This window comes from Culex quinquefasciatus, chromosome 2, assembly GCF_015732765.1.
Source record: "Culex quinquefasciatus strain JHB chromosome 2, VPISU_Cqui_1.0_pri_paternal, whole genome shotgun sequence".
Taxonomy (NCBI): domain Eukaryota; kingdom Metazoa; phylum Arthropoda; class Insecta; order Diptera; family Culicidae; genus Culex; species Culex quinquefasciatus.
In genome coordinates this window covers 107327704-107344137 of record NC_051862.1, presented here as the reverse complement: position 1 = coordinate 107344137, position 16434 = coordinate 107327704, and the positions used below count along the sequence as shown (strand labels likewise).

At 37.3% G+C, this 16434-nt stretch overlaps 1 protein-coding gene and 4 long non-coding RNA genes across 5 annotated transcripts; all 5 read left to right on the top strand.

Moving 5' to 3' along the window:
• Nucleotides 1-246: 246 nt before the first annotated feature.
• LOC119766741 lies at nucleotides 247-730 on the top strand. Its single transcript, XR_005277090.1, has 2 exons — nucleotides 247-494; nucleotides 573-730. It is a non-coding gene; the product is annotated as an uncharacterized LOC119766741 (long non-coding RNA).
• A 592-nt stretch (nucleotides 731-1322) lies between these two features.
• LOC6042144 lies at nucleotides 1323-1707 on the top strand. The gene is made up of 2 exons (XR_005277097.1): nucleotides 1323-1471; nucleotides 1550-1707. It is a non-coding gene; the product is annotated as an uncharacterized LOC6042144 (long non-coding RNA).
• A 1799-nt stretch (nucleotides 1708-3506) lies between these two features.
• LOC119766745 lies at nucleotides 3507-4011 on the top strand. The gene is made up of 2 exons (XR_005277094.1): nucleotides 3507-3778; nucleotides 3855-4011. It is a non-coding gene; the product is annotated as an uncharacterized LOC119766745 (long non-coding RNA).
• Nucleotides 4012-4481: 470 nt separating this feature from the next.
• On the top strand, nucleotides 4482-8522 carry LOC119766739. The gene is made up of 3 exons (XM_038252334.1): nucleotides 4482-4605; nucleotides 4658-4669; nucleotides 7551-8522. The coding sequence occupies exon 3, from the start codon at nucleotides 7680-7682 to the stop codon at nucleotides 8316-8318; it is 639 nt and encodes a 212-aa protein (XP_038108262.1). The 5' UTR covers nucleotides 4482-4605; nucleotides 4658-4669; nucleotides 7551-7679; the 3' UTR covers nucleotides 8319-8522.
• A 3553-nt stretch (nucleotides 8523-12075) lies between these two features.
• Nucleotides 12076-12582, top strand: LOC119766740. Its single transcript, XR_005277089.1, has 2 exons — nucleotides 12076-12346; nucleotides 12425-12582. It is a non-coding gene; the product is annotated as an uncharacterized LOC119766740 (long non-coding RNA).
• The last annotated feature ends 3852 nt before the right edge of the window (nucleotides 12583-16434 follow it).

Below are 16434 nucleotides of genomic sequence, written 5' to 3'. Positions count from 1 at the left end.
TGACTTGAAAACGTTATTACAGAAATCGTAATTTGTTTTCGTGTTCCTGAGTAGTTAAAAATTTGCGTAATTATTTCAGCATTTTTCAAATGTAATTACATTTCTGCATTGCCAAATTGTTTCGATATTAGGTAACTTTACTACCCATTTATTGTGACAAATCAGACACACCTTATATATTCGAAGAACTTTGGTGCTCGTCTTGCTGGACGGTTGACAGCTTGAACTGACGTTTCATTGTGTTTGAAATTTTCACGCTTCAAACGAGTCGCTCTGTTTCTGCTGCTACTTTTTCATTTATAATCAGTTAATTTGCCAATAAACGCAGAAAATTTGGTGGAAATGTGAAAAAAGCTTGCTGCTCTTCCCGCTGGCCTTGCGGAAGGCTAATTTGGCTGAGATTTTACAAGTTAGCCATTTCCTAGTGGACTGAATCAACTGGAACCGGCCCTCAATGTTCTCCGCCGTGAAATCATTTTGTTTCTTCGAAACAGGTACGAATAGTTGCTGCTGGTTGCTACAAAAGTGTTGAGTAACAAATTTTTAAACAAATTTGTTTCTGTTCTTTTCAGGTTCATCAATCAACTCGGGAGTGCGAGAGCTCGAGCCTCGTTGCCGAGCCATGGATGGCGCCGCGAAAGTTCTCAATTCTTGAATGTTCTGCCCTGAAGGATGCCCAACACAGGAAAAGAAAATAATTTGGAAATAAATAATGCTGTGTGGAAACGCGTCTTGTTCTTATTATTTCTCGAAGGGAACCATTTTTGGGCATGGGCACATCTCACTCATACAGGCGCAAAAGCAAGCTACTCGCACTAATACATCAACAAACTATAAGATGAATGAGTTCACTAATACAAGAAAACAAAGTATACATGTGTTGGTGTAAAAGTGGTTGAAAAAGCTCGAATATTTCTTGCGGGTTTCCCTCTCGTAGATTGTGCGTGATTTCTCACCTGTCCGTGCATGGAAGCATTTCCCACTTCTTTTGACATTTTGACATTTTGGAATTTTGACATTTTGACATTTTGACATTTTGACATTTTGACATTTTGACATTTTGACATTTTGACAATTTGACATTTTGACATTTTGACTGTTCGACAATTTGTCAATTTCTCGGGTGAGTTTTCAAAAAGCCGTAAGAGCCACTGTGACCTCTTACACTAATTTTCGTTTTTCTCGAAAATGATACAAAATTTCATTTATTTTAAGTATGGGGCACTTTAAGGACGTGTAGATGAACAATCTCGAGCATTTTAAAGTTTGAAGTTACAAAAATAATAATGTCAAGATAATTACTAAACCTACCACAGATATCTTTTGGTAATTTTGCTGCTCTTCCCGCTGGCCCTGCGGAAGGCTAATTTGGCTGAGATTTTACAAGTTAGCCATTTCCTAGTGGACTGAATCAACTGGAACCGGCCCTCAATGTTCTCCGCCGTGAAATCATTTTGTTTCTTCGAAACAGGTACGAATAGTTGCTGCTGGTTGCTACAAAAGTGTTGAGTAACAAATTTTTAAACAAATTTGTTTCTGTTCTTTTCAGGTTCATCAATCAACTCGGGAGTGCGAGAGCTCGAGCCTCGTTGCCGAGCCATGGATGGCGCCGCAAAAGTTCTCAATTCTTGAATGTTCTGCCCTGAAGGATGCCCAACACAGGAAAAGAAAATAATTTGGAAATAAATAATGCTGTGTGGAAACGCGTCTTGTTCTTATTATTTCTCGAAGGGAACCATTTTTGGGCATGGGCACATCTCACTCATACAGGCGCAAAAGCAAGCTACTCGCACTAATACATCAACAAACTATAAGATGAATGAGTTCACTAATACAAGAAAACAAAGTATACATGTGTTGGTGTAAAAGTGGTTGAAAAAGCTCGAATATTTCTTGCGGGTTTCCCTCTCGTATATTGTGCGTGATTCCTCACCTGTCCGTGCATGGAAGCATTTCCCACTTCTTTTGACATTTTGACATTTTGACATTTTGACATTTTGACATTTTGACATTTTGACATTTTGACATTTTGACCTTTTGACATTTTGACATTTTGACATTTTGACATTTTGACATTTTGACATTTTGACTGTTCGACAATTTGTCAATTTCTCGGGTAAGTTTTCAAAAAGCCGTAAGAGCCACCGTGACCACTTACACTAATTTTCGTTTTTCTCGAAAATGAAACAAAATTTCATTTATTTTAAGTATGGGGGGCACTTTAAGGACGTGTAGATGAACAATCTCGAGCATTTTAAAGTTTGAAGTTACAAAAATAATAATGTCAAGATAATTACTAAACCTACCACAGATATCTTTTGGTAATTTTGAAAGTTGTCACATTTTATTAAAAATCATTACAATATACTTTAGGCATCATATTACAATACTTATCCATCTAATATTGTGGTTTTTGGGGTTTTTGAAATAAATCGAAATAACAGCGCGAGTGTTTTTCATCTCGCGAAGCAATTTTCTGTTGTTTCTTTTCTGAGTGTACCTCAAATGTCACACGCGAAACCAAAACAAAATTTCGCCGCGGCACCAAACTGAAATGTCGCCAGTTGAGCTGCGACAAGACTTGCGCCGCGTCTTACACGGAGCATGGAATCGATCACGAAAATCTACCGGAAATCGTTCTGTGAGCGTGGATTCGATCATCCGGATGGACCATTTCATGATGTCTAGCTTGGAGAGGACAATTACGGCGCATTTGATTTTCAAATTGGTGGCTGGGTCTTCCTATTTTGACTCTATAGAGCTTATTCAATCGACACCCGCAACATCCCGCATCGGCAAAACTCCCACAACGAACCGGATTGAGGTCCCTCGACAATGAGGCCACTTATTTTTGTTTTATTCAGACGGAAATCCAACGGTAATCAGCAACTTAACCAAGACATTTTCCCTTCTGCGTCTTTTTCTGAAGTTGGAAACTGACTGAACTTCATAAATTACCCCAAATGAAACATTTCTAGTGGTAGTAGAACTAAAAACCAAGATATTAAACAATTATTTAATCTAAAGCGTTCCATTTCCTTGGCAGATCAAAAAAAAAAAAAAACAGCCACGTTTATCTCATCATCCAAAGCCGTCAAAACAAAAAAGCAAACACACTGATTCAAAATCACCTAAACATGCTTGACAGATATTTCGCGACAGAAAATCGTCGCGAGAGTTAAACTTGCTCAATTCGGTTTAGTACCGCGGCGACAATACAATGCTGAAAGAACAGTAATACTCGACCAAAAATTTAGGAATCAAAAGGTATGACGAATTTGTGTTTGACTTGAAAACGTTATTACAGAAATCGTAATTTGTTTTCGTGTTCCTGAGTAGTTAAAAATTTGCGTAATTATTTCAGCATTTTTCAAATGTAATTACATTTCTGCATTGCCAAATTGTTTCAATATTAGGTAACTTTACTACCCATTTATTGTGACAAATCAGACACACCTTATATATTCGAAGAACTTTGGTGCTCGTCTTGCTGGACGGTTGACAGCTTGAACTGACGTTTCATTGTGTTTGAAATTTTCACGCTTCAAACAAGTCGCTCTGTTTCTGCTGCTACTTTTTCATTTATAATCAGTTAATTTGCCAATAAACGCAGAAAATTTGGTGAAAATGTGAAAAAGCTTGCTGCTCTTCCCGCTGGCCCTGCGGAAGGCTAATTTGGCTGAGATTTTACAAGTTAGCCATCTCCTAGTGGACTGAATCAACTGGAACCGGCCCTCAATGTTCTCCGCCGTGAAATCATTTTGTTTCTTCGAAACAGGTACGAATAGTTGCTGCTGGTTGCTACAAAGTGTTGAGTAACAAATTTTTAAACAAATTTGTTTCTGTTTTTTCAGGTTCATCAATCAACTCGGGAGTGCGAGAGCTCGAGCCTCGTTGCCGAGCCATGGATGGCGCCGCGAAAGTTCTCAATTCTTGAATGTTCCGCCCTGAAGGATGCCCAACACAGGAAAAGAAAATAATTTGGAAATAAATAATGCTGTGTGGAAACGCGTCTTGTTCTTATTATTTCTCGAAGGGAACCATTTTTGGGCATGGGCACATCTCACTCATACAGGCGCAAAAGCAAGCTACTCGCACTAATACATCAACAAACTATAAGATGAATGAGTTCACTAATACAAGAAAACAAAGTATACATGTGTTGGTGTAAAAGTGGTTGAAAAAGCTCGAATATTTCATGCGGGTTTCCCTCTCGTAGATTGTGCGTGATTTCTCACCTGTCCGTGCATGGAACACGGGGTTGGGCACAAGGTTGATCCGTAGGGCATTGGATTTACTTCCGTAAATATTCCGTAAATATCGTAAATATAGGTAAATATTATTCACCTGCACTATATTCGGCACAACATTTTGTTCAGTGTGGATAATGACAGTTGAGAACTGTCACTTGTTTTTTTTCCTTCGTTTGCAAACTGTCACCGCTCCAATATTTTTCGAGCTTGAGGTATTTTTTTTCACTTTCGGAACCGATCCTCGCAACAACCTTCCCCGCAATCCACCAACAATCTGTGCAAGAAGCCCAGTGCGGATCTGCGCACCGACCCAGAAATTGCCGACAAGATCATCGGCTGCCTCGGACTTGGAGTGAGTAATCCTCCGATCTTTTGCTTCATTTCTAATCGTTCCGCCTTCGCAGATTTCACCGGAGGTCGATCCGACGTGGCGGTTTGAAAAAAGATGGCCGCCGAGCGTAGTTACGTGTGCGTACCGGTCTTCGCGATTTTTGAAGAAAATACGTTTAATTTTGCGTTTTCGCGAGTGAAAGTTTTGTTTAGTGGTTGAAACAGTTGCTGGCTCTTGCGATTACAAGAAATAAAGCCAAAATCGGTCGTTTCAGTGCCCTTCCGTGATATATTTATTTCTCCAAATTCAACAGAAGCCGGATCTCGGGGGCTACGCCATCCGTCGGCAATATTGTGTGGTGGTATTGGTGCTGTCGGCACCAAGGTGATGGTTCTTGAGAAAAAGGAAGAGCTTTGTGAATGAAAAGGAAGTCGACCTTTTCAATTTGTTTGTTGGTGTGCGAATGGCTGCCGCCAAATCACAGAGAACAGATGTATATCATTGAACAAACAGCATTGAAAAACGTGTGTATAAATTCAAACCAAAATACGTTGAAAAGAGCTAGGGTGTGCACCATCCGCCTAGATAGCGCCACTTCCAAAATCATGATGGCCTACAGTAGCAGAACGTTGGACCATCTAATCACTACATAAAACATTCTGTACGAACGACATCAGACCAATGTCTGACTGTCCTTCATCAGAGGGTTGCAATTTTACGCGCCAAAGAAGGTGAACAAAACGAAATCGGACATAACATTTGTAAAGGGACTATTTTAAATTGTCACTTGAAAAATAATTTTTGAATGAAATTTCTGTTAGGTTTTCGTTAATGTTAATGCATTTTTGCATTATTTTTAGTCAACTGGAATTATACAGAAGGGAATTTTCTATTTAAACGAGGTTAACATTTATTTCTTTCGGAATTATTGAGCCTTTTTTTCATTGTTAAGTCAAGTATTCTCAGCCGCGACGGTGGCGCCACCAAGCGTATCCTGCACACTCTAATTTCTTTGATGCAAGATTGTATGCAACGTATTTTTTTAGTGCAACAGTGTTTACACACAAGTTAGAGCCTAGATGTACATCTGTTCTCTGTGGCCAAATTCAGAAAATCTGTCGAGGAAAGTGCTTGTTTATCCTGTGGTTCGCCGATGACAGTTTTGCCAGTGTGTTTGACAAAATATGATTTTGGGGGGGTTAGAGAGTTATCTACGTGCGCATGTATTGCGTGTACGTACACGAAAAAAGTGAGGTTAAATTTTGTACCAGCCAGCAAAACAAATGGTGTGCTAGTGTGTGTGAGATCGGCCTTAGATAGCTCTAGTGAGTTTGAGTGTTATCGGTTCATCATGTGTGTGTGAGTTGACAAGGAATCACTCAGGCAACGATTGTGTTGGTGTGTAAAGCTACTGAGCGAGGCCAGCCCGGTGGCCAGGGTTACCAGGTCAAAATTCAAAAAACCTGGCAAAGTATCGATTATAAATCTGGAAAAATCTGGCAGACAAAAATCTAACAATTCTGAATGGTAAAGGAGAGGGAAGATAAGATTAAATTCAAAAGTTTGTAGAATTCAGATGCTTTAACTGGTGTTATGTCCTCAAAGTTGTTGAATAAACGTTTTATTAAGGAAAATCACACTCTAATTTGTTTAATTTTTAATTAAATTAGTCAATTTTAATCAAAAAGTTGTTCAAAATGGTCATAAAGTGAAAAATCTGGCAAAATCTGTCAATATCTGTCACAGAGAAGGGTGAATCTTTATTCTGGCTGACACTTGAAAAATCTGGCATTCCCAGATTTATCTGGCAACCTGGCAACCCTGCCGGTGGCTGAGAGCTGGAGAGCTTTCGGCAGAGTTCAAAGCTTTCGTCTGCAGCAGTGGCTATCGCGGTGTGCGTTCTGGTTCGAGTATTTGCTTGAAAGTGTTTGCATAATGCCGACGAAGTTGAATTGCCGACAAAAAATAGGGCTACTCGTGTTAAAGAGAGCGAGCTCTTTTGAGTGTTTTTTGAGAGGCAGTCAGCGTCAATGAAACAACGGTCATCATCACGTCGCCGTCATCGATGACGCTCTCGTGCTGGGCTTAGCGCGGTGGGCGGCTTGACTGCTTTGATCGGAGGGGTGCGCTTGTTGGGCTGACTTCTGCACCAATGTTGCCAATTATGAGAGAGGCAAAGGTTTTTTTTGATCCCGATCCTGCACTGCATACACAAACACAACAGTTGGTGCCTGCTGGCACTGGTGAGAGAGATTGAAAGTCCTTTCTACACTAGAAGCTGAAACGGTAGGAGATCAAGAGGGTTGTGTTCCTCATCAGGTATGCTTTTCCTTTTCAGATTTTTGTACTCAGCAGTTTTGTGTAAGGTGAGTCTGATTAATTTTATTTGCATTGTTTAATTGTTACATGTGCACAAATGTCAGAAACAAATAGTTAATTTTTAAAATTTCATTAAATTTTTAAACTCACCAGAATTGGTGATCTATGTTATTACTTTTTAATAAATTTCACTTACTCTACCAACAGAGAGCGAGTTGTGGCGCTATAACCACGGCAAATAGTGTCCAGGGCATTTGTGGAAATACTATGTCCCATCCTAGAGGGTCCCGGAGCACCAAAACTTCTTAGCATGGTGCTCCCAACGATAAATTGCCAAAACAAACAGGAACGTGAGCGGGGGATCCCCACGTTTCTTCCTCCCCTGTAGATTCAGAAATGTATTGCTGTTTGAACACTCGTGCTCAAACTCAATCCAATTCAACGAATCATCTTTGCGGTAAACTTTACGCAGTTGGCCTGGCCGCTTTAACATTTGTGATGTTTCAATGCAATCTAATGCAATGGGGCACTGCAATTGTTAATAATGACAAGAGGATGCTAGGCGTCAATCAACCTAAGGCATTTTCCAGGATGCCCTCGAAAGACTGGCTGCGCTAGGGTTAGATTAGATTAGATTAGATTAGGAGGTCGATCCGACGTGGCGGATTTGCGCCGGCTGTGCCGAACGCGTCGACGCGCAGCATGCCTTCCGGACGCGAGCCCTGCACTGCAATAGTTACATCGAGAACGGGCTGGAGGACAAGGAAGACGAGAACATGTGCCGGTTCTGCTTGAAGATTCCGGGCGGCGGCGGGAGCGTGGCGGATGAGGTGCAAACGGTGCGGGATTGTTTAGGGGTTGAGATCATCAGCTGGGACACGGTGACGAAGATTTGTGGGGATTGTGTGAGCGGTGTTGGCTGGATTTCGGGCGGAATTTTCGCCGACGGCCGTGCCGGTGAAGCTGGAGGACTTGACGGATTCGTCGGATTCGTACAGGACAGTTCGACGGCGGATAACGGGGAAAAGCGGAAGGTCACGGCACGGTCGCAGCCGTGGATTGGAAGTGACCACGAGGATCGTAACTTTGACGTGCTGGATGAAACGTACGAGGCGATTGAGGTGGTCTTTGAGGAATATCCGTTCGATCTTCGGTTGGTCTTGTCGGACGGGAGTTCGCTGTGGCATTGTGTTCAGTGCAAGCTGCGAGGTTGCGTGAAGCTGAAGATTGATGCGAAAGGAATGTTGGCCACTTCCGGGGGATCAATCGACAAGAACAACCACATGAACGAGATGGACAAGCTGATGGAGTTTCCGGAGGGGAAAGGGATGGTTCACGCGGCTACGCGGCATTCCGGATGGTTCGCTGGAGGCAATTCGTACGTATCAGCGGACGACGTCGCGAGTTGCGATTGAAAAGAGGGCCGATCAAGAAGGTTACGTGAGTAACGGGACTCAAACGTCCAAGTTTAAATGTTTTGACGGAGCGGAGAATGAAGTTCAAGCGAAGGTGAAGGCCAATAATGTGGATATTTACAAAATCCTCCAGCAGAAGGATCCCGCGCGCATCGTTAAGGTGCTTCTGCACATGGTCAGACAAATGACAAATTCGGCAAATAAAAACCGTACCGTACCGTTGTCTCATGATTATTGCTTTTTTTTCATAATATTTAACAATACAAAAAAATAAATCTGAAACCACAAATAAAAAGAAAATCCTAGAAACTTCAATGTTCGCCTCTCATTGAACTCCAGGTGACCAAATTAGGTCAAATAAATTAAAAAAATGCATATGCAACAGCTAGATGCGTCTGCAGTGTAGACGCGTGCAGGAAGTAATCGCCGGCGACTTTTCCTTGGCTAGTGCAAACGCGTCCCGGACGAGCTTGGCCCTGTCTCCGATGAACATCTGCACCAGCTGCAGGCCGGCCAGCTTCAGGAAGGTCGACTTTGTTTGCGCCACACAGCCACGTGCAGCACTCCCTTCGGTGGATGAATTCCCAGGTTCTTGAACATGTCCTTGTGCGTCATCGGCAGCACGACGGCCTCAATTAGTTCCTGGATTTGTTTGTCCAACCCGTCAAAGCCCGAGTAGTGCTCTGTGGGCCGTTCGTCCACCTCTTTCGCCATGACGCGCGCGTAATACTCGGCCGGAAGTGTCTCCAGGATGAGGTACGACGTACAAGTCCTTGTTCACTCTCATCGCCCAGCTTGAGCTTCTCCGGAACAACCAGGCCAATCACGAGCAAAAAGTACGTCTGTCGTGTCGTAGTCTTGATGACAGGGCGCTTGCCCAACACCACCACCGCACGGTCGTCTTCCGTCTCCTGCAGGTCCACGTCGATCCTTGGTATCCCGTCCCGATTACTCCGCGGGATTCAACATAGCGTGCCTTGCAATCCAAAAAATGTGGCCGGAGAACAGCAAAATTCAAGGGATTTTTTTGTTTGTAAACAATCAGCTGTGCGCGCGTTTGCGATGACAGCTGTAAAAACACTGAAATAAATTTCATAGAGGAATCGTGTATACACGTGAATATGGATGCACATACGGATCAACTTATGAAACATTTTGACATTTTGACATTTTGCCATTTTGACATTTTGACATTTTGACATTTTGACATTTTGACATTTTGACATTTTGACATTTTGACATTTTGACATTTTGACATTTTGACATTTTGACATTTTGACATTTTGACATTTTGACATTTTGACATTTTGACATTTTGACATTTTGACATTTTGACATTTTGACATTTTGACGTTTTGATATTTTGACATTTTGACATTTTGACATTTTGACATTTTGACATTTTGACATTTTGACATTTTGACATTTTGACACTTTGACATTTTGACATTTTGACATTTTGACATTTTGACATTTTGACATTTTGACATTTTGACATTTTGACATTTTGACATTTTGACATTTTGACATTTTGACATTTTGACATTTTGACATTTTGACATTTTGACATTTTGACATTTTGACACTTTGACATTTTGACATTTTGACATTTCGACATTTTGACATTTTGACATTTTGACATTTTGACATTTTGACATTTTGACATTTTGACATTTTGACATTTTGACATTTTGACATTTTGACATTTTGACATTTTGACATTTTGACATTTTGACATTTTGACATTTTGACATTTTGACATTTTGACATTTTGACATTTTAACATTTTGACATTTTGACATTTTGACATTTTGACATTTTGACATTTTGACATTTTGACATTTTGACATTTTGACATTTTGACATTTTGACATTTTGACATTTTGACATTTTGACATTTTGACATTTTGACATTTTGACATTTTGACATTTTGACATTTTGACATTTTGACATTTTGACATTTTGACATTTTGACATTTTGACATTTTGACAAAATTCTCGGGTAAGTTTTCAAAAAGCCGTAAGAGCCACCGTGACCTCTTACACTAATTTTCGTTTTTTCTCGAAAATGAAACAAAATTTCATTTATTTTAAGGACGTGTAGATGAACAATCTCGAGCATTTTAAAGTTTGAAGTTACAAAAATAATAATGTCAAGATAATTACTAAACCTACCACAGATATCTTTTGGTAATTTTGAAAGTTGTGACATTTTATTAAAAATCATTACAATATACTTTAGGCATCATATTACAATACTTATCCATCTAATACAATGCTGAAAGAACAGTAATACTCGACCAAAAATTTAGGAATCAAAAGGTATGACGAATTTCTGTTTGACTTGAAAACGTTATTACAGAAATCGTAATTTGTTTTCGTGTTCCTGAGTAGTTAAAAATTTGCGTAATTATTTCAGCATTTTTCAAATGTAATTACATTTCTGCATTGCCAAATTGTTTCGATATTAGGTAACTTTACTACCCATTTATTGTGACAAATCAGACACACCTTATATATTCGAAGAACTTTGGTGCTCGTCTTGCTGGACGGTTGACAGCTTGAACTGACGTTTCATTGTGTTTGAAATTTTCACGCTTCAAACAAGTCGCTCTGTTTCTGCTGCTACTTTTTCATTTATAATCAGTTAATTTGCCAATAAACGCAGAAAATTTGGTGAAAATGTGAAAAAAGTTTGCTGCTCTTCCCGCTGGCCCTGCGGAAGGCTAATTTGGCTGAGATTTTACAAGTTAGCCATCTCCTAGTGGACTGAATCAACTGGAACCGGCCCTCAATGTTCTCCGCATGTGTTGGTGTAAAAGTGGTTGAAAAAGCTCGAATATTTCTTGCGGGTTTCCCTCTCGTAGATTGTGCGTGATTTCTCACCTGTCCGTGCATTTTGACATTTTGCCAATTTGACATTTTGAAATTTTGACATTTTGACATTTTGACATTTTGAAATTTTGCCATTTTGACATTTTGACATTTTAACATTTTGACATTTTGACATTTTGAAATTTTGAAATTTCGACATTTTGACATTTTGACATTTTGACATTTTGACATTTTGACATTTTGACATTTTGACATTTTGACATTTTGACATTTTGACATTTTGACATTTTGACATTTTGACATTTTGACATTTTGACATTTTGACAATTTGTCAATTTCTCGGGTAAGTTTTCAAAAAGCCGTAAGAGCCACCGTGACCTCTTACACTAATTTTCGTTTTTCTCGAAAATGAAACAAAATTTCATTTATTTTAAGTATGGGGCACTTTAAGGACGTGTAGATGAACAATCTCGAGCATTTTAAAGTTTGAAGTTACAAAAATAATAATGTCAAGATAATTACTAAACCTACCACAGATATCTTTTGGTAATTTTGAAAGTTGTCACATTTTTATTAAAAATCATTACAATATACTTTAGGCATCATATTACAATACTTATCCATCTAATACAATGGTGAAAGAACAGTAATACTCGACCAAAAATTTAGGAATCAAAAGGTATGACGAATTTGTGTTTGACTTGAAAACGTTATTACAGAAATCGTAATTTGTTTTCGTGTTCCTGAGTAGTTAAAAATTTGCGTAATTATTTCAGCATTTTTCAAATGTAATTACATTTCTGCATTGCCAAATTGTTTCGATATTAGGTAACTTTACTACCCATTTATTGTGACAAATCAGACACACCTTATATATTCGAAGAACTTTGGTGCTCGTCTTGCTGGACGGTTGACAGCTTGAACTGACGTTTCATTGTGTTTGAAATTTTCACGCTTCAAACAAGTCGCTCTGTTTCTGCTGCTACTTTTTCATTTATAATCAGTTAATTTGCCAATAAACGCAGAAAATTTGGTGGAAATGTGAAAAAAAGCTTGCTGCTCTTCCCGCTGGCCCTGCGGAAAGCTAATTTGGCTGAGATTTTACAAGTTAGCCATCTCCTAGTGGACTGAATCAACTGGAACCGGCCCTCAATGTTCTCCGCCGTGAAATCATTTTGTTTCTTCGAAACAGGTACGAATAGTTGCTGCTGGTTGCTACAAAAGTGTTGAGTAACAAATTTTTAAACAAATTTGTTTCTGTTCTTTTCAGGTTCATCAATCAACTCGGGAGTGCGAGAGCTCGAGCCTCGTTGCCGAGCCATGGATGGCGCCGCGAAAGTTCTCAATTCTTGAATGTTCTGCCCTGAAGGATGCCCAACACAGGAAAAGAAAATAATTTGGAAATAAATAATGCTGTGTGGAAACGCGTCTTGTTCTTATTATTTCTCGAAGGGAACCATTTTTGGGCATGGGCACATCTCACTCATACAGGCGCAAAAGCAAGCTACTCGCACTAATACATCAACAAACTATAAGATGAATGAGTTCACTAATACAAGAAAACAAAGTATACATGTGTTGGTGTAAAAGTGGTTGAAAAAGCTCGAATATTTCTTGCGGGTTTCCCTCTCGTAGATTGTGCGTGATTTCTCACCTGTCCGTGCATGGAAGCATTTCCCACTTCTTTTGACATTTTGACATTTTGACATTTTGGCACGAGGGCCCTGACTGAAAAGTCCGTCAGACGTCCGTCGTTTGTCGTCCGTGCAATTGTACGACGTCGCACGACAATGTCGTGCGACTTTCGCACGAATGTCATACGTTTTTGCACCAAAATGTCGTATTTGTCGTGCGATCGATGATCGAAATTGTACGACATTGTCGTACGACATTCGACTGACGTCGCACGGTTTTGTTATTTAGAATGTCGTGCTATTGTCGTGTGCTGTCATTTCGGATTTTTAGGTTATGTTGCAGTTGAAAAAACTGTTGTTTTGTTTTTGTTGTTTTTTTTTATTCAATCTGTAAAAAAAATACAAAAATATTCACTTGTTCACCTAATTTCACTTGCGAATCGCCGATTCTTCTCCAACTTGGCTTTCTTCGGGATTTGCCTTGACCGCAGCTTCCGGCTTGGATGTTGGTGTTCTTCTGAGGCGGCCGTGGCAGCATCTTGGTCGTGTTGGACTTTTGCTCCTCGACGAGCTGATCGAAACCCGGATGCGACGCCAATCTTGGATCTCCGACGGGTTGATGTTTACCGGAGTACGAGACAACGTGGGTTTGTGGAGTACGAGTACGAGAAAACGTGGCTCCTTCCGTAGGTTCTACGAAAGCCACGCGGGACCACACGGAGACGCATGGTTTCCGGCAGGATCAGATTGGAATATGTTTGTTGCCTGAAAAAATACATCATCAGTCAACAATTGGCAAGAATTTATAAATTAAATTCTGATTTCAATAATAATAATAATAATAAATTTGCAAGACAATAAAATTTCAAATATGTTTTTTTGAACTGTAAAAGAAAAACTAAATTTATGAATTCTGGCTTACTTTTACAAAAGGTCCTATGTACATAGGAAACCCATGGCGCATTGGTTGTTTTGAAAAAGTAATCAATTATAAATGAAAACATCTAAAATAATTTAATACAAAAACGTACAAAACTCAGATTATTGCAATTAGTTTTAAAATCTGAAAATATTTTTTTTAATTGTACCAAATTTGAGAATGCTAAAAACATTTAATGATCAAACGTTTACAAATATCAGCATTTTTATATGACCCAATCTCATCAATCAAATCATCATCTCATCATCAAATTCTAAAATTCTAAAATTCTAAAATTCTAAAATTCTAAAATTCTAAAATTCTAAAATTCTAAAATTCTAAAATTCTAAAATTCTAAAATTCGAAAATTCGAAAATTCTAAAATTCTAAAATTCTAAAATTCTAAAATTCTAAAATTCTAAAATTCTAAAATTCTAAAATTCTAAAATTCTAAAATTCTAAAATTCTAAAATTCTAAAATTCTAAAATTCTAAAATTCTAAAATTCTAAAATTCTAAAATTCTAAAATTCTAAAATTCTAAAATTCTAAAATTCTAAAATTCTAAAATTCTAAAATCCTAAAATTCTAAATCTCCTGTTTTTTATTAGACCATTTTTTTTATTTTTACATTGTAAAATCCTTGAAAATTTTCAAAAATGATAGATTGTAGATTTTTTCCAATTTAAAATTTTAAAATTTAAGAATTTTCAGATTTTTTAAAAGAATTTCTAAATATTAAAAATTTTTAAAAGAGATTAAAAACTTTAACATTTTTAAAACTTAAAAAAATATATTTTGTTTTTTTATTTTTATAATTTTTGTACTTTGTATTTTTTTATTTTTTAAAATTTTTATAATTTTTAGAATTGAGCAGTTCTCTACCAAAACCGGAAATGGATTTTATTTGTATTTTTTGATTTGGCTCAAACTTTGTGGGGGCCTTCCCTATGACCAAATATGCTATTTTGTGTCATTGGTTCACCCATACAAGTCTCCATACAATTTTGGCAGCTGTCCATACAAAAATGGTATGTAAATATTCAAACAGCTGTAACTTTTGAGTGAATTTTCTGATCAATTTGGTGTCTTCGGCAAAGTTGTAGGTATTTTGAAATTTTTTAAATCAAGACTAACATTTGAAAAGGCCCAAATATTGAATATTACGCCCATTTAAAATGCTAGTCTAGATTTAAAAATTTTCAAAATATTTTTTTCGAAAAGATCGGAAAATTTCACGAATGTTTTATGTATTAACATTGAAAATCGGACCATTAATTGCTGAGATATCGTCATTAGAAAATGGTGGGCTGTTTGGGTGAGACTTAGAAAACTTCAATTTTCGTGTTTCTTTTTCTTTAAGCCGCTGTATCTCAGCAACCAGAGGTCCAATCTTCAATGTCTCTATGACAATTTTATAGCAAATTTTCTGAACTTTTCAAAAAAAATATTTTTAGAAATGGTCACTCATGGTCACTATTTTTAAAAATTGAAAAACTGCAAATATTTCACTAAAATCAAACTTTCGGTGGCTATATCTTGAAAACGGAGCCCTTAATCAAAAAATCTGTAAAGTACTTTTCGATTGCAAATTTAATTTTGCATTAAATAATAATGTCAAATTTGTTTTTGCATGAAACTTCGATTTTTTCCAAAAATCACTATTTTTTCAAAAATTTATAACTCGGCGGCAGATTTTTTGACCATGTTTCTCTATGGCTCAAAAGTTGCGGATTTTTGTCCCCTAAAACATATCAAAAAATCTCGAAAATCAAAAAATACGTATTTTGGGAAATTGAGTTTTAGTGAAAAAAAAGTTGATAAAAAAATCTGCAAATTTTTTTTTCCGTGTACCTATTTTTTTTCTCAAAAGTCCTCAACAATACCTACAACTTTGCCGAAGACACCAAATTGATCAGAAAATTCACTCAAAAGTTACAGCTGTTTGAATATTTACATACCATTTTTGTATGGACAGCTGCCAAAATTGTATGGAGACTTGTATGGGTGAACCAATGACGCAAAATAGCTTATTTGGTCATAGGGAAGGCCCCCACAAAGTTTGAGTCAAATAAAAAAATACAAAAAATAAAAATGATCGAAATCGGCCGATTTCGTAGAGAGTTGCTCAATTTGTATTTTTTTATTTAAATTTATGAATTATTTGAATTTTAGTATTTTTAGAATTTACAATTTTTAGAATTTTCGAATTCAAAATTCCAACTCGTGCGATTAACGTTTTGGGAATTTAAGAACTTTATAATGTTAGATTTTTATTATTTATGAATTTAAGAATTTTAGTATTTAAGAATAAGGGATTTTTAGCATATAATTTTTTGTCAATTTCTTAATTTTCATATTTTAGAATTTTTTTTAAATATTTGAAGACTTTGAGAATTTTAAGAAATAATAAATTCAAAAAAATATATTTTTTTAAAAAATTTGCACAATATCAAAAAATTAAATAAATTTAGAATTTTCAAATTCTTGCATTCTTATGTTCTGGAATGCTAGAATTTTAAATAAGGAAAAACAACTTTATAATTTAATTTTACAATTATCAAGTCAAATCAGCGTTGAAGTTTTTTTAAGCTTTAGTATTTTAGATTTTTTTTATTTCTTTGTTTGAAATTATTGGATTGAAAAGTTAAGAATTTTTTTTCATCCTATTTTTAATCTCGATCGTCCAATCGCACTTTCAGCACACCTCCTCCATCGTTTCTAAAACA